The sequence below is a fragment of the Callorhinchus milii genome, unplaced genomic scaffold, assembly GCF_018977255.1.
Source record: "Callorhinchus milii isolate IMCB2004 unplaced genomic scaffold, IMCB_Cmil_1.0 Scaffold22, whole genome shotgun sequence".
Classification (NCBI taxonomy): Eukaryota; Metazoa; Chordata; class Chondrichthyes; order Chimaeriformes; family Callorhinchidae; genus Callorhinchus; species Callorhinchus milii.
This window is the reverse complement of record NW_024704763.1, coordinates 9,227,923-9,251,912: the sequence shown is the minus strand read 5'-3', so window position 1 is coordinate 9,251,912 and position 23,990 is coordinate 9,227,923. Positions and strand designations below refer to the sequence as shown.

At 45.4% G+C, this 23,990-nt stretch overlaps 1 protein-coding gene across 5 annotated transcripts in view; it reads right to left on the bottom strand.

Annotated features, from left to right (window-relative positions):
• Positions 1–606: 606 nt before the first annotated feature.
• Positions 607–23,990, bottom strand: part of si:dkey-24l11.2 (ZnF_C3H1 and zf-CHY domain-containing protein) — a 26,675-nt gene continuing 3,291 nt past the window's right edge. For all 5 annotated transcript variants that reach the window (XM_007908074.2, XM_007908075.2, XM_007908076.2 and 2 more), the window contains exons 3-12: positions 21,746–21,805; positions 20,760–20,812; positions 19,213–19,357; positions 16,116–16,573; positions 13,960–14,188; positions 12,363–12,480; positions 10,933–11,053; positions 8,676–8,787; positions 7,792–7,904; positions 607–2,180 (exon numbers count right to left, since the gene is read on the bottom strand). In XM_007908074.2, coding sequence (XP_007906265.1) covers positions 2,108–2,180; positions 7,792–7,904; positions 8,676–8,787; positions 10,933–11,053; positions 12,363–12,480; positions 13,960–14,188; positions 16,116–16,573; positions 19,213–19,357; positions 20,760–20,812; positions 21,746–21,805 — 1,482 coding nt within the window. In that variant the 3' untranslated portion in view covers positions 607–2,107. The remainder of the gene's footprint in view (positions 2,181–7,791; positions 7,905–8,675; positions 8,788–10,932; positions 11,054–12,362; positions 12,481–13,959; positions 14,189–16,115; positions 16,574–19,212; positions 19,358–20,759; positions 20,813–21,745; positions 21,806–23,990) is intronic.

The window sequence follows — 23,990 nt, the reverse complement described above, 5'->3', positions numbered from 1 at the left end:
CTCGAGTTACTGACTCACGCATCAGTTAAAAAATGTTCACTCTCCTCCTTGGGGAGAGGAAGGTAAGTGATCAGAGTATTGCTTTCCTCCAGTTATCGTCTCAATGCGCTTCACAGAATATACTGTAAAGTGAATGGACCATATTTTGTGGGTGAAACACGGCAGCCAATTGTGCACATAGTGGTTAGAGCACTGGCCTCGCAAGCGAGAGGACCTGGGTTCGATTCCCGGGCAGGGCGAAACGTTGGATAAGTTTCCTTACTCCACACCCCTTACTCCACTTAGCAGTAAAAAGGAACCCAGTTGTAAGTTGATTGTTGGATCGCTTTTCCGGGGGTGATACTCGCTTAATAACAATAATCATTTCGTCACTCAATCCACTGCTGTTTGTGGGATATTGCTGTACACAATTAACTGCTGTGTTTTGCCCACAAAACACACAGTCAATACACTTTAGAATATATTCTGTGAAGCGCTTTGAGACATCTGGAAGACGTGAAAAGGCGCTATATCAAATGCAAAGATTATTATTATCATTCTAATAGCTAAATTACCTCTTTTGCTGTAAATTACTGTGGTTCTAAACTGCATGAAAATACTAACATGTAAACATGACGAAACCGATAACTTTATTTGAACTCAATACATGCAAATTTGATGATCAAAAAAAACATTTAAAAACATCCTACCGGCATTTCTTACATTTAACATCTTCACTGGCAAAACGCCACCAAAAATCATAAACAGTGCAAAGCTTGACTGATTGTGTTATTTATTCCAAAACTAGAGTTAGCGTGCTGCTGCCAGGTGTTACATCCTGAGATTCTGTAAATTAGCTCTGCTCAAGTGTGCGTGTCTGTGTGTTTTTGTGTGTGTGCGTGAGTACATGCATGCACACACACCCACACACACACTAAATNAAAAACACACACACACAGGACTGGAGCAGTGGGCACTTTGCCTCCATACAAATGACTCAATAATTTTTTTTAAACAATATAAGTGCTGATTTTTCAGAAGAAATTAAACGCTAGTTTCTGCAGATTGTAGGCTCAACTCCTAAAGTCACTGGTCTGGTCAGTGTTGCCTCTGTGAGGTTTCCCAAACTCTAAATGAGCCTTATATAAAACGTTTCAAAAATGATTGTTTAATTTCATTATTTGTTGCTTTTACGACAATTAAGGCTGAGGCTACAGGGTTAAAGGTCACAGATAATCACGATCACATTTCACATGTTCCTGGTGTTTCGGTCACTTTCCTAAGAGTGAGGCATCGTCACTGTGAACTTTGCCACCATTGGCTGAGGTGAACAAACTCACACCTCCACTCGAAGCCATCAATCAAGCTTCGGTGCGGGATCTTAAACGTGGCCAAAATAATCAAATTGTACCAAGTGTCGGTTATAACTTGCTGCAGTTACAATAGCCACTTAGCCTCTGCGTGACTGAGTCCAGGAGGGTTTCTATTCGACACTTTAAGGGCACAAACCTCCATTACCCACCCTGAGCAGGAAATCAGATAATTTGCTTTCCTTCCCAATTCAAACCCAAGAATTATGTTTTGCTAACTCAGCAATTTTCTCCTTGGGCCCAAGAGATCTGCTCAGGTCCAATTGAGTTTCAGCCACTGAGGCTGTTTGTCAATCAACAGTGGACAATTTCCGTCCAAGTTAATAAGCATTTAGCCTGGATTGGTAGAAACCTGGGTGTAACAGTGGTCAGTGTGTGGGCTTCTTTAATGAAGTTGAAGTTCACACACACACACAACCACCACAGATTCCAGATACCCACTGGGGAGGGAGCTCTCTAGTACAGGGTGACCAAAAGTTGGGATACCATTACAATATCTAATAAGTCTTAAAGAAATGATTTTTGTTTAGATAATGGGGTAGCTGAAAAATAAGACTTTTTGGTCACCCTTATACAGATTCTGTGTTTCTTTGCTGTCTGTGACTAAAGTAGTTTTTCTTTCCAATTAATTCCTAGGCTTTATAACCACTCATCTTGTATCTTTCTTTGTAATTTGGTGAAGAACATTCATCGGAGGGAGAAAAAGTTTACACGCACAGTGGTTCCCGAGGCCAGGACAGGGTTCAGCGTGAGACTTCTCATTTGTTCGGCTGAATTTGGGATCTGCGAGACACAGTCTTTGCAGCGCTCGAATACTTCTGTTTGTCTTTGCTGCAAAAGAACAACCCAGAACAAACATTTCATTAAACAAACAGAATTATTACTGAAGTCCATGTGTTTTATAAGTGTGCAACAATCATCTCCTTTACCTGGGATTACACACATTGATTCTTCAATGCAGAGTGTGTCGATGTAATAATCCTGGCATTTGCTATAGCGTTATCGCATCTTCGAGACATCTCAAAGCGCTTCACAGAATGCACTGTAAAGTGAATTGACTGTATTTGTGGGCAAATAATAATCCCTCCAAAACCAAAAACAATAAATTGGTCATTTTCAATCTACGACTGTTTGTGGGACATTGCTGTGCGCAATTGGCTGCCGCGTTCGCCCACAAATATACAGTCAATTCACTTTACAGTGTGTTCTGTGAAGCGCTTTGGGACGTCCTCCCGACGTGAAAAGCGCTATATCAAATGCAAGGATTATTATTATTATTAAATGCGACAGCCAATTGCTCACAGCACTGAGTGTCCCACAAACAGTCCGTGGATTGAGTGACCAAATTATTTTTTTAAAAAATGTTTCAGAAAGGGGAAAAACGATCCACCGATCGACTAACTCCTTACTGCGAGGCAAGTCTTGTAGTAGTTGTTTTAAGTCTTGTGTTATTTAAAATTGCTGATACCATTGGTACATTGGTCTTGTGGGGTAACTTTACAGGGAGCAGCTGTAGCCAATTAAGCCGAGCCAATAACAAATAACTTATTGATTAAATTAACTTATTGATTAATCACTTGATTAGGCATTAATTCCAAATCACTGCTGAGCAAATCAGAAACGGGTTGCACCCAGAAAGTAAAAATAGGAGATAGCTGCTTTAGCCTCACTCGAGCCGAGAGCCCAGAGTGAGCTACATCCGGAGTGAGGCGAGGCCAGAGTGTGAGGGAATTTGGTGAGAGTGGGAATTAGGTGCAGAGGGGGAAGTGGGGGTAGGCTATATATCTTTGTATCTATATAAAGTTTGTGAAGATGGTGTGGTAGGTAAACTGCGAGATCTGTCACATGTGGGAGTCAATGGAGGGCGCCTTAAGTCTGGGCGACTTTGTCGGCCGCAAGTGTCTGGAAATCAGAGAGCTCCAGCTGAGAGTAGCTGAGCTGGAGTCTCAGGTGGAGACGCTGCGTAGCATTAGGGATGGAGAAAACTTCCTGGACAGCTTTATCCTGGAGCCGGACACTCCCCTGAGTCCCAAGGAAGAAGAATGTAGCAGCGACGGACATGACTGGGTGACAGTCAGGCGGGCAGGCAAGCGTTCCCGAAAGAGAGGGGCTGAAGAATCCCAGACTTTAGCCTTGTCTGACAGGTATGAAATATTGGCAACCTGTGTGGACAAGGAAATCTGCGAGGAAGACGGGCAAACTGACCCCAACACCCCTGTGCAGGAGGTTAAAAATGTAATTCTTATTGGGGATGAGACAGGCGGGAGGACTGATACAGTTTTCTGTAGCCATAGCAGGGAGACAAGAAGACTCTATTGTCACCGCCGGGCTGGAGATAAATTTGAGGCATGAGGGAGAGGATCCAATTGTAATGGTACATATAGGGACCAATGACATTGGTAGGACCAGTAGGGACGAGTTAAGGAGTGAGTTCCGTGAATTGGGAATTAAACTAAGGAATAGAACTTCTAAAGTGATGATATCGGGACTGTTACCTGAGCCAGGAACTAATTGGTACAGGCAAAAGAAGATCATGGATCTGAATGCCGGGCTAAAAGAGTGGTGTGGAGAGCAGGAATTCCAATTCATGGGCCACTGGCACGAGTATTGGGGAAGATGGGAGCTTTTCCAAAGGAATGGGCTCCACCTAAATAGGGCTGGGACAAATGTCCAGGCTACGCGAATAAATAGGGAGGTAGAAAGGGCTTTAAACTACTAAGGGGGGGGGGGGAGGTAAAAACATAGTAAAGTATAGTCCACCACAGTTAAACTTGAGATTAACAAAAGCAAGAGAGCAGATTAACAAGGGAGAAGAGCAAAGTGTGTCAAGCCGGGAAAGGAAGTACAGTGATAGAGTGCTGGTGAATAGGGTTAATAGCCGGAAGTCAGAATTAAGGGCACGATATCTGAATGCACGAAGCATTCGTAACAAGATAGATGAATTAGTTGCACAAATAGAGACAAACCGGTATGATCTAGTAGCCATCACCGAGACATGGTTACAGGGTGATCAGGGATGGGAACTGAATATTCCCGGCTACGTGGTATATAGGAAAGATAGGCGATGTGGTAAACGAGGAGGGGGAGTGGCCCTGCTAATAAAGGATGGGATACAAACAGTAGAGAGGAAAGATTTTAAATCTGAAAAGCAAGATGTAAAGTCAGTATGGGTGAGATACGTAACTTCAAGGGGCAAACTAGCAAAGAACATAAAAACAGACTCCAAGCGTTTTTACAAATATATAAAGAGGAAAAGGCGAGCGAGGGTGAATGTGGGTCCATTACAGGATGAGACCGGAGGAATTATAATAGGGGACAAAGACATGGCAGAGTCATTAAACAAGTATTTTTCTACAGTCTTCACCGTAGAAGACACTGGAAACATACCAAAAATAGAGGACCAAGAAGACAATGTTAGCGAGCAACTTAGGGAGATTAACATTAGTAAAGAGATGGTTCTAGGTAAATTGTCGGGTCTTAAAACCGATAAATCCCCTGGACCGGATGGCCTGCATCCGAGAGTTTTAAAGGAGGTGGCTACTGAGATAGTGGATGGCATGTCTATAATCTTCCAAAAGTCTGTGGATACTGGAAAAGTTCCCATTGATTGGAAGATTGCAAACGTAACTCCACTATTTAAGAAGGGTGGGAGAGAAAATAGGGAAAACTATAGACCAGTTAGTTTGACGTCAGTTGTAGGGAAAATTCTTGAGTCCTTAATAAAAGACGTAGTTATGGGATACCTGGAAGACCATAAAAAGATTAGGCAGAGTCAACATGGCTTTACAAAAGGGAAGTCATGCTTGACTAACCTTTTAGAATTTTTTGAGGATGTATCCAGCAGGTTGGATAAGGGGGAACCAGTAGATGTGGTATATTTGGATTTTAGGAAGGCATTTGACAAGGTGCCACACAAAAGGCTGTTACTCAAGATCAAGGCCCACGGGATTAATGGGAAAATATTAACATGGATAGAATATTAAATTAAAATATTAACATGGATAGAAGAGTGGCTATCGGGTAGAAAGCAGAGAGTAGTGATAAACGGATCATTCTCGAATTGGCAGGAGATGTAACTAGTGGAGTGCCACAAGGATCAGTGCTTGGGCCTCAGCTATTTACCATTTACATCAATGATCTGGACGAGGACATTGAATGTAATGTGTCTAAATTCGCGGATGATACTAAACTCGGTAGCAGAGTGAGCTCTCAGGATGATGCAAAAAGATTGCAACAAGATATAGATAGGCTCGGGGAGTGGGCAAGTAGGTGGCAGATGGAATTCAATGTTAGCAAGTGTGACATTATTCACCTCGGTAGCAAGAATAAAAGAACAGATTATTTTCTGGAAGGGGAGAAGTTAGATAGTGTTAGTATTCAAAGGGATTTGCGTGTCCTTGTACACCAGTCCCAAAAAGTTAGTTTGCAGGTGCAGCAGCAACTAAGAAGGCGAACGGCATATTAGCGTTCATTGCGAAAGGTTTAGAGTACAGGAGTAGGGAAGTCTTGCTGCAACTGTATAGGGCTTTGGTGAGACCGCACCGAGAGTATTGTGTGCAGTTTTGGTCTCCTTATTTAAAAAAGGACATACTTGCCCTCGAGGGGGTGCAGCGTAGATTCACTCGGTTAGTTCCTGGGATGAGGGGACTGACCTATGAGGATAGGCTGAATAAACTAGGGCTGTATTCTCCAGAGTACAGAAGAATTAGGGGGGATCTTATTGAAACATATAAGATTCTTAAAGGGCTGATAAAGTAGACACTGAGGGTCTGTTTCCCCTGGTGGGAGAATCTATAACCAGGGGTCACAGTCTTAAAATTAAGGGTCAGTCTCTTAGAACAGAGTTGAGGAAACATTTCTTCACTCAGAGGGTAGTGAACTTATGGAATTCACTCCCCCAGAAGGTTGTAGATGTCAGTCCTTGAACATCTTCAAGGCTGAGACTGATAGATTCTTGAAAAATAGAGGGATTAGGGGATATGGGGATAGGGCAGGTAATCAGAGTTAGGTGAGAAGATCAGCCATGATCTTATTGAATGGCGGAGCAGGCACGAAGGGCCGAATGGCCTACTCCTGCTCCTAATTCTTATGTTCTTATGTTCTTAACCAGAGGCGTGTGGGGTAAGATAAACCTGACCAATGTTTCGCCCTGCTCAGGAATCGAACCCAGGTCCTCTCGTTTGCAAAGCGAGTGCTCTAACCAATAAAGCTACAGGACTGCATCAATGCTCTTAAGAGGGCTGCATAATATTCAGAGAATAAGCGTCTCTCTCTGTGTGTCAGTCTGGTTCAGTCAGTTACACTCTTGCCTCGAGTCAGAAAGTTGTGGGTTCAAGCCCCTTGTTGTGACTGAACACGGTGGAGGTTGACACTGCAGTGCAAGGCTGGGGGAGAGCTGCTTTATCTTTCAGCTGAAACGTTAAATCAAAGTCCCGTCTGCCTTTTCAGGTGGACGTTTAAGATCCTGGGCATGACTCAAAATAATAATTTGGTCACTTAATCCACGACTGTTTGTGGGACTCATGCTGTGTGCAATCAGCTGCTGTGTTTTGCCCACAAAATACAGTCATTTCACTTTACAGTGTATTCTGTGAAGTGCTTTGAGACATCTTGAAGACGTGATGAGGCGCTGTATCAAATGCAAGGATTATTATATAAAACTGAGCATTTACTTCAGTGCTGTTTGTGGGACTTTGTTGTGCACACAATGGCTGCTGTGTTTGCCCACAACATACACAGTCACCACAATAACTGCATAGGATAACGTCTCAGGGCGCTACTTTACACTACATTATGTGAAGGGCTTTGAGACGTTCTCCTGCCTGTTGAGGTTTATTTTCTTTCGCCTCCTTGTCTTCTTGAGCCAGTTTCTCTTCACAAACCGGGTAGAGGGGGTCGGGAGGGGGTGGAGCTCATATTGCCTATGGTGGGGGTGGGTTTAAGAGGAGGGGCTGGGTTTAAGAGGAGGGGCTGTGTTTAAGAGGAGGGGCTGTGAGTGCTAACTAGGTATTCACATAGGAACAGGAGTAGGCCATTTAGCCCCTCAAGCCCGTTGGTTCATTCTATTCTATTCATTCTGTGGAGTCCTGTAGCTCAGTGGTTAGAGCACTCGCTTTACAAGTGAGAGACCTGAGTTCAATTCCAGGCAGAGGGCGAAACCTTGGGCAAGTTTCCTTACTCCACACAGAGCCTAATAATAATCCCTCCAAAACCCAAAACAATAATAAATTCGTCATTTTCAATCTACGACTGTTTGTGGGCCATTGCTGTGCGCAATTGGCTGCCGCGTTCACCCACAAATATACAGTCAATTCACTTTACAGTGTGTTCTGTGATGCGCTTTGGGACGTCCTCCCGACGTCAAAAGCGCTATATCAAATGCAAGGATTATTATTATTAGATCGTGGCTGATCTGTATCTCGACTCCAAATAAAAAACTCACCGGCTCATTTTGATCTTGTTGCGGCAGCCCTGCCCTCCCTCCCAGTGGCTGCTGTGTGTTCCCTTCAATGTCATATTGCCACATGCAATGCAAGGCTTCTCGTTGTTGTAGGGCTGTGAACAGAGACAACAATTTAAAGTTGTTGGGGCGTGGATTCCTGTAACATTGTGGTTTTGCGCGCTCACCTCGCATGCGAAAGTACCCAGCTTCAATTCCTGGCTGGGGCGAAACTGGCAAGTTTCCTTACACCACACAGCTCTGCGGTAATTAGGAAACCAGTTGTTAGTCGATTGGTGGATCGCTTTTCTGGGGATAAAAATCCCTCAAAAAAAATCTGGTCACTTCAATCCACGGCTGTTTGTGGGACACTGCTGTGCGCAATTGGCTACCACATTTTGCTCTCAAAATTCACAGTATATTCTCTGAAGAGCTTTGACGTGATAGGACACTACTACAGGGTGACCAAAAACTTGTGATACCTTTTTAATGTCTAATAAGTCTTAAAGAAATTATATTTTTGCTTTTCTTTAGATAATAGGGTGGCTTAACTATATTTTGGTCACCCTGTATATCAAATGCAAGGATGAGTATTATTATTGTTGAAATGGTCCATTTGATTTCAGAGTGTTAGGGGTGGGTGGGCAGTGGGGTGAGTAGGGGGTGGGCAGTGGGGTGAGTAGGAGGGTTGGCAGTTGGGTGAGTAGGGGGGTTGGCAGTGGGGTCAGTAGGGGGGTGGGCAGTGGGGTGAGTAGAGGATGGGCAGTGGGGTGGGCTGTGGGGTGAGTAGGGGATGGGCAGTGGGGTGAGTAAGGGGAGTGGGCAGTGGGGTGGATAGGGGATGGGCAGTGGGGTGGGTAGACGGCAGATGTGGACCCAGCAGTTACCTGCTCCTTGGCGCAGTAGCCACAGATCATGCGTGTGGCCAGCTCCATCTCGTGGTCCTGATCGTCATTGTGGCAGAAGTCACACGGGTAAGCACGGCCACAGCAGGAGAACCTGAAACCGGTCAAAAGAGGAATGTGCCGTGTGCAGACACGGTAACCGTTACACACACATATACACACAACACACACACAACCACACACCAGACACACCACCATGCACACACACCATAAACACACCACGCAGCTGCCAGGACCCCCACTGCTGATGAGTCCCGACAGGAAATTGTTCTCAAAACTGTCCAGCTCCAATTTCAGGGAATTGCAACAATTTTGTCTCTAAAAATAAAAAGTCTATTTATTGTGGAACCTGATATTTAATACTTAAGTGAATGAGTGAGTGAGTAATGCATCCTCTCATTGGTGGCTGAGGGAGGAAAAGGAAGGTGGGTGGGGGAACCCTGCCTTTAGGTATAAGTATGATGCCTCCACCTCCTCCTGTCACTCTCTCTGCTGCCTGGTGTCTCCTGTAACCTCGTGAGAGGCAGCGTGGAGAGCGACAGGGAGGTATCGCCCCCCTAGGGTCCAAAACCCGGCTCCTCCACTGACTCGCTTTGTGCTCTCCCCAGTCGCCCATGTTTATGCTGTTGTGTCAGGAGCCGTCGGTGGCTCTGGGATGGGCTGAGAGACACCCTGTACCAGGGCCTCTTTAGTCATAGCTCCCGTGGTCACAGCTGGATTTGGTCTCTTTGTCTGGTATCTCAGCTGCTGGAGTCACTTCACTGGCCTGTTGGGATCACCTCCCTTTGACTCCATCATGGATACTGTCAACACGGAATTCTGCTTTCCACCTTGGGCTCTGCAGCCTATTGTCTAATGCCTGGTCTCTCTTCATTCAACCATTTATGTGAGTGTGTTATTGCCCATTTTGACATATTAATAGACTTGAATCATTTTACATGAGAAGAAATGCACAACACACGACCCCATCCCCAACCCCTCCCCTAGAGAAGGCAGTTTCTCCCAGTGTCCTGGCCAACAATTCCACAAACAAAATTGGTCATTCGTTTTGTGGCTATTTATGGGACGTTGCTGTGCACAATTGGGCTGCCACGTTTGCCTATAAACACACAAAACAATGCACTTTACGGTCCATCCTGTGAAGCGCTTTGGGACATCTGCTCGACGTGACGGGCACTACACCAAATGCAAAGCTTATTATTATTAATGATTTGCCATTTTGTGAGCTGTATTTGTAGGTGAACATGGCAGCCCAATTGCGCACAGCAATGTCCAATAAACAGCCATGAAAAGGGATTCGACAGGTTAGATACAGAGAAACTATTTCCTCTGGTTGGTGAATCCAGAACAAGGGGGGCATCATCTTAAAATTAGAGCCGGGCCATTTAAGAGAGAAATTAGGGGGAGTTTTTCACCCAAACGGTAGTGGAAATCTGGAACTCTCTCCCCCAAAAGGCTGTGGATTATGGCTAGATCCATTCACATTGTCCAGACTGAGGAGGATAGATATTTGTTAGGTCAGGGTATCAAGGGATACGGGGCAAGGGTGGGCAATTGGAGTTGAGGTACAGATCAGCTGTGATCTTATAGAATAGCGGAATAGGTCGAGGGGCTGAATGGCCTACTCCTGTTTCTATGTTTCTGTTAAGCTAACTCAGGAGAACCAAGCTCCCAATGTGAAAGCCAATTTTTATTTGCAATGACAGTACCTAGTGATCGGCAAGGCACAGTTGACATGTTCTAACATTTACAGGGAGATGGCTCTCTGTAAATGTGGATTTTACCAGCTGAGACACGTGCCATTTGCTGGCAGTGGGATCGGATTTCAACAAGTGAGATGGATTGAAAGCCAATGGGAACTTGTACTGAACAGCAGAACCAGAGCACACAGCCTGTGATTGATCAAAGTGGTGGGGGGGTGGGGGTAAATTCAGAACAAATGTGTGGAAACACTACTTGAGTGAGCGAGTAGTAAACTTATGGACCAGGCTCCCGAGGGAGACAGACGGTGGAAGCAGAAAGTGGTTTGTTTCAAAAACAAATGAGATCGATTTCTGCTAGAAAATAATATCTGGGGAAACAGTGTATAGTTTGGGACACGACATGTCAGTGACTGCCAGGATGGTGGAGGGGAACGAGATGGACCTTGGTCTTCATTGACCAGCAAATTCTTATGTTCTGATTAATGAAGAGGCAGAGACCGGGTTGGATTATTGGCGGCAGATTAGCCAGATCTTACCTCAGCCATCGGCAGCTCTTCCTGAAATGGCTGCACGTACCATAGTCAGGAAGGGGTTTCCCAGCCTGCACAGTAGGGTCCCGCAACTTCTTCTGTCGAATATGAGCTGAATTCTTTATTCCTTCAGTAATTACAAGAAAAAAAAATATTGGCCTGAAAGGGTGGAAACAGATCAAATAACTTTCAAGAAGGAATTGGATAGGAACTTGAAGAGGAAAATCGTGCAAGGGTATGGGGAAAGAGTGGGGGAGTGGGACTGATTGGGCAGCCGGCACAGGCACAATACAATACAATACAAAATTACATCTGAAAAGCACCCTTCATGTCAAGGAGGACGACTCAAGGCGCTGAACGGTCGTGGATTAGGACCCAAGCGCGGGGGGAGGGGCGTGGTTGGAATCAGGAGCGTTGGACGGCAGAGGGCAGGAGGGTTGCCGAAGGCACGGTCAAGGAGGAGGGTCTTGAGGCATGCCTTAAAGGAAGCAAGGGAGGGAGCGAAGCGAAGGGAATGTGTGGAATTCCAGAGGGTGGGGGCAGAGAGGCTGAAGGCCTGAACGCTAATGGTGGGGTGGGCCGGGCGGGGGAACCACGAAGCAGGTCAGAGCCTACTGAGCAGGGGTTTATAAGGCAGGTCAGAGAGGTAGGAGGTAGCCCTGGAAAGTGAAAACGAGAATTTTGAACTCGATCCTCTGAGGGATGGGGAGCCAATGGAGTCGGGTGAGGGTGGGGGTGATGGAATTACGGAGCCTGGTGTGGGAGAGGATATGAGATGCAGAGTTCTGAATGATATGCAGTTTGTAGAGAGAAGCGTTGGGAAGGCCGACAAGCAGGGAATTGGAGTAGTTGAGCCTAGTTGTAATGATGGCATGTATGTGGGTTTCGGGGCCTGAGGGGTGAGGCAGTGGCAGTCAGGCAATGTTGCGGAGGTGGGAGAAAGCAGAGTAGGTAATGGCACGGATGTGAGAGAGAAAGGACAGCTGAAGGTCAAACAAGATGCCTGGGTTCCTGACTGGCTTGGTGAGGTGGAGTGTACATCCTTGGATGGTGATGCTGTGAGTGCCTGAGGTGCGGAGGCGCTGGCAGGAGTCAATCAGAAGAGCCTGATTTTTTGAGGTCTCCTTGCCTTATAAAGGCTGATGCAATAACAACAAATTACATTTGTATAGGGCCTTTCACGTCAAGGACATCCCAAGGCGCTGGACAGCCAGGGATTTGCACCTGAGCTGGCGAATGGGATCAGGAGGGCAGGGAGAGTTGGGGTAGGAGGGTGACTGAAGGATACTGCGGTATAAAGAATCTTCTCCGGGAGGAGTCCACCCCTCCAAATTCCTTCACAATTTAAAAACCCCACCCAGATCCATGTCTCTTTGCCTCTTCATTTTACTCCTCGTTTAACTAACGAAAATAAATTGAGATACTCAGTGTCTCACCGGTTTCCTCCTGTGGCTGGACATGGATGAGGTGGAAGTGGGCAGCCTCTATAAGAATGCTGAGCTTGCTGTGACAGTGTAAGCAATGGATCTCCTTACGCTGGCCATAGGAGAGGCTCTGGTGACCAGACACAAACAGGTGAACAGTGCAGCCAGGATGGCCAAGCAGTGCATTATTACCACTTACATATCCTTCTATAGGGTGACCAAAAAGTCGTGATACCATTTATTTTAATAATTACTGATATTATCATTGTTTCTTTAAGACTTATGAGACTTTGTAATGTTATCACAACTTTTTGGTCACTCTGTATATAGGAACAACTACTTTGATCTTGTCAGTTTGATAAAACAGCGGCAAAAATTACTTTTCAATTCACATTCCAAAATGTCATTGTTTATGAGATCTGTAACACGAGGAGAGTGGGGGTAGAGGGCATTAGACTGAGCTCGGCTCGTCTTTTAATACAAGTCCAATGGGCTTTAGCCAGACCTGCGATGATCCCTCTCTCTCACACGTGTATTGATTCATTTCAGTTGCTCTTCATGTCACTCATGAGAATTACCAACATTTTCTGTTAATCACTTTTCACCTCATTTTATTTGGAAAATCAATAATGCTGGGCTCTACAAAGCGCATCAAGTAGTCACAGGTGCTGATTTGGTACCGACAGAAGAACGGTGCTGATCTGCCAGCTGTTAAAAATAAACAACAGGAACGACGATTCACGTCTAGGCAAAGCTAGCCTAGTTTGCTCAGTGCAAGCTTCTTAATCTTGGCGGGTCACTAAATGTTGGTAACATCTATTGGACCATGAGAATGGAGCTGGTCAAGAAATGATGGACTGGGTTTGTAGTTGAACATCTGGTGAGGGGAGGCCTGCTTAAGTGGCTCTAATTAATATCCTCCCTACCCTCCCCCCACTCCTGATCCCAACCCCCAACTCGGGTCAAAATCCCTGACTGTCCAGCGCCTTGGGACATCCTCTCATGTGAAAAACGCTGTGTAAATATTATTTGTTGGTGGTGATGGTGTGCTGTAACCTCGTTAATTCCCACTGATCGGTCTGTGACCAGTGGTTTGTTATAACCATTCTTTATCTTGAGAATTTTTGTGAGGTCAGGGTATCGAGGGATTTGGGCAAAGACGGGTAATTGGAGTTGAGGTACAGGAGATGGGGAAAGAGCAGAGAATTGGGATTAGGGTGGCTGATCTGTACCTCAACTCCAAATCCCTTGATATCCTGACCTAACAAAAATTCTCAAGCTAAAGAATAGTCTAATAACAAACCATTGGTCAGAGCCACTTCAGCAGGCCTCCCCTGGCTAGATGTTCAACCACAAACCCAGTCCCTCAAATCTTGACCAGTTCCATTCTCGTGGTCCATTAGTTGTGACCAACATCTAGTGATTGAGGTGAATAGTTTCTTGGAGAAACTAACACTGACATAAAACAATAAGCTGAATGGCCTCCAACTGCCTTACATTTCTCCTGTTCTGCACATGGTGATTGTTTTGAGCGTGTGTTACTCTATGTACGTGATGGCTAAGAAACCCGAATGTCAGAGAATGTGATGGTCTGCGTTTCCCCACTGACCTGCAGGACTCCCTCTGTGGTGCAGTTCAAGCAGCCGACAACAAACTCACTGTCCTGCAAAACCAAATCCACGGGTGAACAGGCCTGCAGGTTAAGGTATCCGAGCACGTCTGTGTTCTGGTGGAGCAGGCTGGCCTGGAAGGTCACCCTGATGTCCGCATTACATTTCTCACAGTTTACCACATAGGGGTGGCTTTTGGACATGGTCAGGTCGGCAGTAAGTTTGCACCTTTGAGAAGAGAATGAGTACCACAGGGTCAGTGCCGATCCCAACCACATGCAACCTGCTGTCTGTCCTTAGCGCTGGAAGCGAAAACCTTCTCATTTCTGAAGCAAAACACCTGTATTAGTCGGTCAGGAACTGAATCACAAAGACAACAAAGTTCCTAATCTAATTCCTGAGAGGAATAAATCACAGATGGAGATGGGTTCTTTTCAGTTGTACCACTTTTCTTTAATTACCAGACCACAGACATGCTATCAATAGAACTGAGAAGATGGGCTATATGATCATAATTAAACCAGTGAGGTCAGGAAGAATCTCGCTCCCCGGATCCCTATATCACCCTAGAGTTGTATCTTCCTGATGTCACTCTGGAAATTACTCTCTCATACCCCAGTCCTCTCAGCAATTCTATACATCTCTCATCTAGTATTGCCATACAAAGTAGCTTAACCATCTGGAACACAATACACACACACACATTTATTTCAGTCCATCACAGACAGTTCAACTCCAAAGTCCAACTGAACTGGTTCAAGTGGAGCCAATGCATAGCTTATACAAACACACTTAGTGAAAAATAGTCACCGATACCAATACGTAGATGCAGTTGTCAAAGAGACGTGGATATTTCTCCTGCATAAAACTCAACTAGAAAATGATCCAAATAAAGGGAAAGATGCACTCATTTATAAATCAATCTAGAAGCTGGAGGTTAAAGACTAACAAGTCTATTTTAACATGTTCACACAAACGCCTTTTCTTTGAGAACTGTGTTCAGACTGACTGGCTTTAAAGGGGACTGATTTGGGTTCACCTGATCTGCTGATCCCAAATTAATATAACTTCACAAAGTGTGCTGCCACAGGAGGTTATGTCCTGACATCCTAACACATGACAATCAAATGCAAGCTGAGTCTTGCATTTGGATGTTCCCATTTGTTTCATCTTATGGCAGTTTAACTAAGATCAATGAAATAGAGTCACGGACGTTTACAAGGCGTAGCTTACACAAGACTAACCAAGCCCTCACTCAGGCAAGGCCTCGCCATGTGGAACCATCCCTCTGGCTCTCAGCTGTAGGAGAGTCCATGTCTGATCAGGTCAAATGCTCTGTATTGAATGACAGCACACTCTGAAAGCAGTAGCATCAGCCACTTCACAGCCTGCATCAGTACTCCCCTATCTTTATCCTAACCTGGGTGACATATTTAGCAATCAATCACTCCAGCCCTCGACATGTTAACCAATGAAGACGGATTGATATTGTGATGGGTTAGAATGCTGTCCCTTCACCTCCAGACACATAAGTTCAAATCTCGCCCAGACTGGTGGAAATTAAAGACTTCTCCTTGAAGTGAAATAAAATTTGGAACAACTGGGATCCAGGACAAGTCTACAGCACAATCCCCTCTACAATTATGTCTGAGCCAGCGACTTGGGCCAAGGATGGCTACAACATCCAGCACTTTCAGTTTAGGTACATCAGTGTCAAATGCTGATCAAAGCCCGTCTCAATGGGCCTCACCATCAAAGCTGAGACCAGTGGTGGTCAACTTGTGCTTCAAATCAATCGTGGCATAAATCAAGAAATATTCAATCCAGAAAATTTATTTTGTTGGCCTACGAAAATGGTTGGCCCCCCACGGTCTTAGATGAACCTCCCTCCTGCACCCAGGAGCCTAATCTGATCTTATCCTACAAAGGAGAATCATCCCATCAGTCTGGGCTGCGCTCAAACCTGGTCGCTAAGGTGAAGAGACAGCTCTAACCCACTGCACCATCCAGTCTTTCTTCCCCCACCCCATACACATCAATAAACCTGTTTCATGCATGCTGAAGCTTTGCACCAAAACATCTCATTTAGGACATGTGATTGCTTTTCAAAGTCTGTAGAACACTCACTGATCCCAGCAGATTTCACTCCTCATACCTGCTGCACTTCAGCGATACAGTGATCTGCTGAGGAGCCAGTGTAGCTGTGCCCTCTCCCAGCTCAAAGCCAACCAGCCTGACTTCGGTGCCCTTCTGAGGGACATTGTGTGTGGAATCTTTGCCCTGCTGTCCACTCGCGTCTCCGGCTGACTGCAGGTGATGTTTGCCAACAGAGACGGGTTTAGTACTTGAGAGTTCCTCCTCCTCCTCCTCCTCACTGTAACCCATTTCACTCCCGGAGCCACTTGCATCCGCTCCGTCAGACTCCGAGATCTTTGCTCGCTGCACGTTTTGTGACAATCCCCTAACAGTGTCGGCCGCCGGGAAGCCTGGTGGGAGCTTTATGGTTTGTGCTGGCGGGCAGCCTGGCGGCAGAGTGCCACAGACAGCGATCTGAAGCTGCTGGTACGGCACAAACTGGATCCCTGCTCGCTCTGTATCCAGATCTCTTTTCAACTGGAAAACACAAGGGAAAAGGGACGCTGGTTGACATTCCGAAGAGTTCTCTACACGATCTGGAACTCAAGTGGGAAAGAGCAGCAGGACTGGAATTATATCTTGCGTAAAAACCGTCTTGGAACATAGGAACAGGAGGAGGCCATTCAGCCCCTTGATCCCGTTCCGCCAATAAGATCATGGCTGATCTGCAACTCAGCTGCATTTATCTGCCTTTGATCCATATCCTTAGATACCCTTACCTAACAACAAAAACAAATTACCTTTGTATAATGCCTTTCATGTGGTGAGGATGCCCCAAGGCGCTAACAAATATCTATCCACCTCAGTCTTGAAAATGTGAATGGATCCAACATCCATCCACAAGAGGAGAAAGTTTCAGATTTCCACTGCTCTTTGGGTGAAAAACTGCCTCCTGATTTCACTCCTAAATGCCCTAGCTCTAATTTTGAGATGATGGCCCCCTTGTTCTGGATTCCCCCCCCCCACTCCTCCGACAGCAAAGGAACAGTTATGCCGTGTATGGTTAGAGAAAGCATTGATTGGGTTTGAACATTGCTATCTAAACGCGTGCCCCCATTTAACTGGATCCTATCAAAGTACCTGCTCTACCTTCGTCCCATTGTAGTGCTGGGGGCAGCGCTGTCCTTTGGTTGAGACGTTAAACCGAGGTCCTGCCTGCCTGTTCAGGTGGACGGTAAAGATCCCGCGGCGCTATTCGAAAAGAGAAGGGAGTTTCTATCTATTTCCCAGTGTCCTGGTCAACAATCCCCCACATAAAATTGGTTGCTCTCTCCATTGGTGTTTGTGGGGCACTGCTGTGTGAAAACTGGCTGCCGCGTTTCGCCCACTCACTTTACAGTGTATCCTGTGAAGCACTTTAATAACATGATAAGGCACTATATCAAAAGGAAGGATTATTACTGTTACAGAATCACGCTATTTCATGACCCGCTATCGCTGTCCTGGTGTATCTAGACGTTTGGTTTACTTTATCCCATTTAACTCCTCTATCAGGTAGTTTTGCTTACTCTGCAACCTTGTGGAGCAACACAACTCTCACTAGGACCCAAATATTGCATCTGTGGCCATGCCTTCAGCCCCTACGCCCTGAAACTCTCTCCTTCGATCCCCCCGGCTTGCCCCCTCCCTCACCACTTTCAAATCCCGTCTAACGACCTTCCCTTTTGATTATGCTTACGGACATCTCCCTCCTCCCAGTCCCCCTGGCTCGGGGACAGACTCTGCTACTGTCAAGTGCTCTGGAACGCTACCGCACATGAAGGGCGCTGTGTAAATGCAAGTTGTTGTTATTGTTGAATTTGCTTCCACTCTGGGAGAACATGATGGTGATAAGACATTTCGCAATAAGTTGGTGAGTGTGGGTGTGTAACTGATCTGGAGGAGCGGAAGCTATTCCAACAGTCGGACGCTGACAGTGTAGCTGTACTGAGAACTCCTCCACAAGCAGCAATGATTTTGTGCAGAGATTTGATCCAATGGATCCCACTTTGCTGCTCAATCTCCAAATCTCCAGTTTTTGTGGTAATGTCTTTAATCTACCGTTAAACCTACAACCTAATAATAATAATCCTTGCACTTGATCACATCTTTGAGACGTCTCAAAGCACTTAATATACTGTAAAGTGTAGTGACTGTGTGTTTCATTTTGAAACTGCCCCCTTTACAAATCACAACATTTGAAGAAAATAGTTGTAGTATAAGGACTGGTGCATTTCTAAAGTCTTTTAAGTGGGAAATATTATTACTGCTGACAAGTTTTTAAATAAAAATATATAATAATCCTTGCATTTGATATAGTGCTTTTCACGTCGGGCGGACGTCCCAAAGCGCTTCACAGAACACACTGTAAAGTGAATTGACTGTATATTTGTGGGCGAACGCGGCAGCCAATTGCACACAGCAATGTCCCACAAACAGTCGTAGATTGAAAATGACCAATTTATTATTGTTTTGTTTTGGAGGGATTATTATTAGGCTCTGTGTGGAGTAAGGAAACTTGCCCAAGGTTTCGCCCTCTGCCTGGAATTGAACTCAGGTCTCTCGCTTGCAAAGCGAGTGCTCAAACCACTGAACTACAGGACTCCACAAAATCAATCACATGTGAAATTAATGGACAAATGTGAGGTTGTAGATTTTGGGAGGAAGAATCAGAAGAACAAGTATATATTGGGGGTAAAATATTAAAAGGAAAGAAAGAGCAGAGGGACTTGAGGGTTAATGTACATAAATCCTTAAAGATGGGAAGGCAGGTGGACAAACTGTTAAAAAAGCTAAATGAATCTTTGGGTAAAGAATATAAAAGCAAAGAGGTAATGCTAAACTTACAGAAATCGTTAGTTAGACCTCAGTTAGAATATTCTGCCCCCATCCTTTGGAATGTCATTCCAGTCCCTTTGCCTCGCCTCTCTCTTTTCTCCTTCAAGGCCCGTCTCATGACCCTCCTCTCCGACCGCGCCTTTGGCTATCCTCCTATCCCAACCATCCCTGCCCTCCAATCCCTCCTACTCCCAACCCCGAGCTCGGGTCCAAACCCTTGACTGTCCAGTGCCTTGGGATGTCCTCCCGACGTGCAAAGCCCGGTGTAAATGTAATTTGTTGCTGTCGTTGATGCTCACCTGTCTCGCCCCCTCGGTGAAAAGCTTCTCCATGTTGCGATCCAGCCAGCGCAGATAGGGACGGAAAAGCAGCTCCAGTTTGCCCATCAGTTTGTTGGTGGCGTGCTTGGCCTTGAGCCACTCCTCCGAGCAACTGCACATGTGGCTGAAGTAAAGAACAGTTCTCAGTGAGTTTAAAGCACAGACTCGGAAATAATCATCATCATCGGGGGAATAAGTGCAAACGCATAAAAACAGGAGGAGGCCATTCAGCCCCTCGAGCCTGTTCCCCCATTCTATAAGATCATGGTTGATCTGCACCTCAAGTGCAATTACCTGCCCTTGCCCTGTATCCCTTGATACCTTGACCCAACAAATATCTACCCTCCTCAGTCTTGAAAATGTAAACAGATCCAGCCATAATCCACTGCCTTTTGGGGTAGAGTTCCAGATTTCCACGACCCTTTGGGTGAAAAAGTGCCCCTGATTTCACTCCTAAATAGCCTGGCTCCAATTTTATGATGATGCCTCTTGTAATAGCCTGGAAATAGTTTCCCCATCGAATTCCTTTATTATTTTCAAAACTTCAATCAGATCACCCCTCAACCTTCTAAACTCACGGGATAATCGGATCTCCCTGGGCTGAACAGTTTCTGAGGAGATGGACCTGATAATAATTGGTGTTGCTCATCAATGAGCCTCAGTGGTTACGTTATCACCCCAGGAAGTAAAAGCACGAATGGCACTGGACAAGAACTCAGATTTATTTATTTCACTACAGCAGAAGCAATTTTGGGGGGGTCTGACACATGTGGAAATCTTTCACTGTGCTAAAGAGTATCTAAACCAAGCTGAGAATGCCTCCTATCTATACACTGAAATTCCAGAGATAGATTGTTGGATTGGAATGTGCTCTCTCTCTCCCTGGAGAGACGTTTCCTGCTAATCTAATTCAGGAGAGTATTAGGCGCAGGTTGGCCAGAGCCAAGACTTGGGGGACCCCAGAGTGTACGTTGGGGTAACTGCTGGAGTCTAACCGGCTAAAACCACATAGCTTACCATTAGCATCACTATCTGGCAAACTTTCCTGCTGCTTGTCCAGCTAGGAACACCCAACCCATTAGGGCTTTGGCCTGCAGGGTTAACAGGAGCTGAGTGGGAGGATTCCCTACTCCCAGTCAGAAGCAGTATTAACCTGTTCCTTCTGTTTGTAATTTTAAAAATGTGCTAACAGTGCTTTTGGAAACACAGGATTTGTGTGGCCATGCCATTGGGGGACACCAAGTAATGTCTGAGAACCTCACCCGGGTCCAGCAGAGGAAAGAAGCCAGAGAGCAATCAGCAGGCGCAACCTGCAAATCTACTTTAGGTTTTCACAGCGCAATACTGCCAGAGCCCTGACCTGAGAACCAAGAATATAGCGTAACATTGTTCTCATTTGAAGTTTTCAAAATTAAAGTAAAATGACCTCATTGATCTACTTGATGTTCATCCTGCACAAAGTAAACATGGAATGGAGTCAGTGTGGACTTTTGAAGTCAGTTTGTTTTCTAATGCTCTTTACTCACCTTCCCATAGAAGCCGGAAGATCTTGGTCCTCTGGGATTTGCACAGTGAACACCTTCAATTTACAGAGAGAAAAAGGAAGGGGTTAATTGAGCTCACCACAGATGAGCGCATAACATTTTTGAAACGTGGGTGGAAACCAAATTACATTTGAGTGAAGTTTTGTTTTCATCAATGTGAACGATAATAATATTTGGATTAATTTCATTAGCACCTAGATATGTGCTCGCACGTTTATTTCAGCTCAAGTCATTGGGTTACTAAGCTCAGGCCATAGACCATTAGTAAGAGGCTGAGCAGGGCAATTTTGAATTAAATCTAGGTCAAGTCCGCTCCCTCCACTCAGTAGGCTCTGGCCTGCTCCATGCCCCCCACCTGGCCCACCATCGGTGGTGGGGCCTTCAGCCTCTCTGCCCCACCCTTTGGAACGCCATCTCTTAGTCCCTTTGCCTCGCTCCATCCCTTGTCTCCTTTAAGGCACAGGTCAAGACCCTCCTCTTTGACTGCGTCTTCGGTTATCCTCCTACTCTCCATCCTCCCTAATCCCAACCCCCCAGCTCGACTCCAAATCCCTAACTGTCCAGCGCCTTGGGACCTCATCTTGACGTGAAAGGCGCTATACAAATGTAATTGTGTATTTTGGAAACTTGCCTAACATTCCGCCCTGCCCGGGAATCAAACACAGGTCCTCTTGCTTGGAAGGCAAGTGCTCTAACCACTGAGCTACTGAATTTGTATATTTATAGTATTTATGTTTGTATGGGACTGAAAGGATTGCTCTTAAAGGAGCCGGCACAGACACAATAAGACATGATGGTCCAAAAGACCTTCTTCTGAGCTGTAAATTTCTACAGTTCTCGAAGCAAGCGATCAGGAAATCAGGAAAGAGTGTCCGAATGCAGGCTCAGCAACACACACACACACATAGTGTCTTAGACATAAATTACTGCTAGAAAACTAACAAAGCTGATATGTATATTAGTCTTACCTCCAGAGGATACTCATCTGGGAAGCTGACCTGAATATCGATCTCCTTCAAGTCAAAAGGCTGCAACAGAAGAAAAATAAAATGAATCAGGAAGAAGCAAGGTGAGCACTTAGCAGATGGAACGAAAATCATGTGCATGGGTCAGGATGGTGGTGACGTGACCATCCATGGAGTGGCGTCCTGTAGCTCAGTGGTTAGAGCACTCGCCTTGCAAGCGAGACACCTGGGTTCAATTCCAAGCAGGGCGAAACCTTGGGCAAGTTTCCTTACTCCACACAGAGCCTAATAATAATCCCTCCGTTTGTGGGACGCTGCTGTGCGCAATTGGCTGCCGTGTTTCGCCCACAAATATAGTCAATTCACTTTACAGCATATTCTGTGAAGCGCTTTGAGACGTCTAGAAGAGGTGAAAAGTGCCATACCAAATGCAAGGATTATTATTATTATCACAGACTGCACAACGTAAAGAATGTTTTACTGAGCTGTGGCTGACCTGGGAGTGTGTGATGCCAAAACTGATTTCACTTTTCATCAGCAAAGTGTTTTGTTCCCTTACATTGAAATATAAGACACGATGGGCCGAATGGCCTCCTTCTGTGCTGGTAAGTGTTTATGGTAAGTGTTTACTGTTTATCTGTTCCATTTTTTGGGGTCATGGAAAATGATCATTGTGCTTAAGAGTATCCAAACCAGACTGACAGTTCCATATTTGTAATACATGTGGAAATTTCCTTTTGTCTGGAATGGGATGTGGACCCTGCTTACCTGATTCCAGAGATATTGGGCACAGGTTGGTGAGGCCAAGGCTTGGGGATCCCAGCATTGGGCATAACCTCTGGAGTTTAACCAGCTAAACCACATAGCTTACATTGAACTGCAATGTCACTGTGTATTAGTCACCCACTAGCTAAAATGTGCCAATGAAAGCACTATAATAATAATAATAATAATCCTTGCATTTGATATAGCGCTTTTCACGTCGGGAGGACGTCCCAAAGCGCTTCACAGAATATACTGTAAAGTGAATTGACTGTATATTTGTGGGCGAACGCGGCAGCCAATTGCGCACAGCAGTGTCCCACAAACAGTCGTAGATTGAAAATGACCTATTATTGTTTTTGGTTTTCGAGGGATTATTATTAGGCTCTGTGTGGAGTAAGGAAACTTGCCCGAGGTTTCGCCCTTCCTGGAATTGAACTCAGGTCTCTCGCTTGCAAAGCGCGTGCTCTAACCACTAGCCCTGTCACCAATCTCCTGATGAGCAAGGCTGGGCTGTGCCCTGGAATACTGTGGACCTGACTGGGTCAGGAACCGGATTAGAGACCATCATAGAGCGATGGCTCGATTCTGACATTCCGCTGACAAACATTCCATTGTCAAACAGCTCCACTGCGATCCCTCTGCAACCCCCACAACCACCCACCCACCCAAAGAGGATCTATCTGTTCATCTAGCCAATGACTGTGAATGATTAATGCACTTACTGTATCCTATCTCACAGCAATTAACAGTGCACACCATGTCTTTCTTTCTCAGATTTGCCCAGAGAAATGCCTCACTACAGATCCTGTCGTGCTTTGCTCCCAACTCTCAGTGACAATGAGTCTCATCTCCCTCGTGCATTCTCTCACCCAGCACAGCCACACCCACTGGTGCCCCATTCCTACACAAGGTTCACATCCAAAGCATTGGCCTATCTTTCTTGATCAAATTCCATCATCAGCCATTCGCTAATACCCGTGTCCTCTGGCTGTTATTTCAGATGGTCAAGAGCAAATGTCTGTGATCGGGATTTCCACAAGGTGTAGCATGCAGCTTGGAACAGACACCAGTCACATCAGACTAAATATTGTGTAAAATGCAGAACTTAAGCCAAAAAATAGACATTTTCTATAAAAATATACTTTTTGTGAATCACCAGAGAACAGCTATGCTGTCAGCCTGACTCAGCTGGCAGCACTGTTGCCTCAGAGTTAGAAGCTTGTAGATTCAAGCCCACGTTGGGATGTTGAGATCATAAACTAGACTGAGCCTTAAATACAGTACTGCGGGGGTATTGCATTGTCGGGAGATGCCGTCCTTTAGATGAGACATTAAACTGTTCAGGTGGACGTTAAAGATCCCAAAATAACTATATCAAAAGCAAGGATTTATTAGTGGGGGAGACAGGCGGATTATAATACTTTGACACTCAGCAGGAAGTGCAGCCCAGGTTGAAAGATTAACGATAACAGATGAAAGGTTT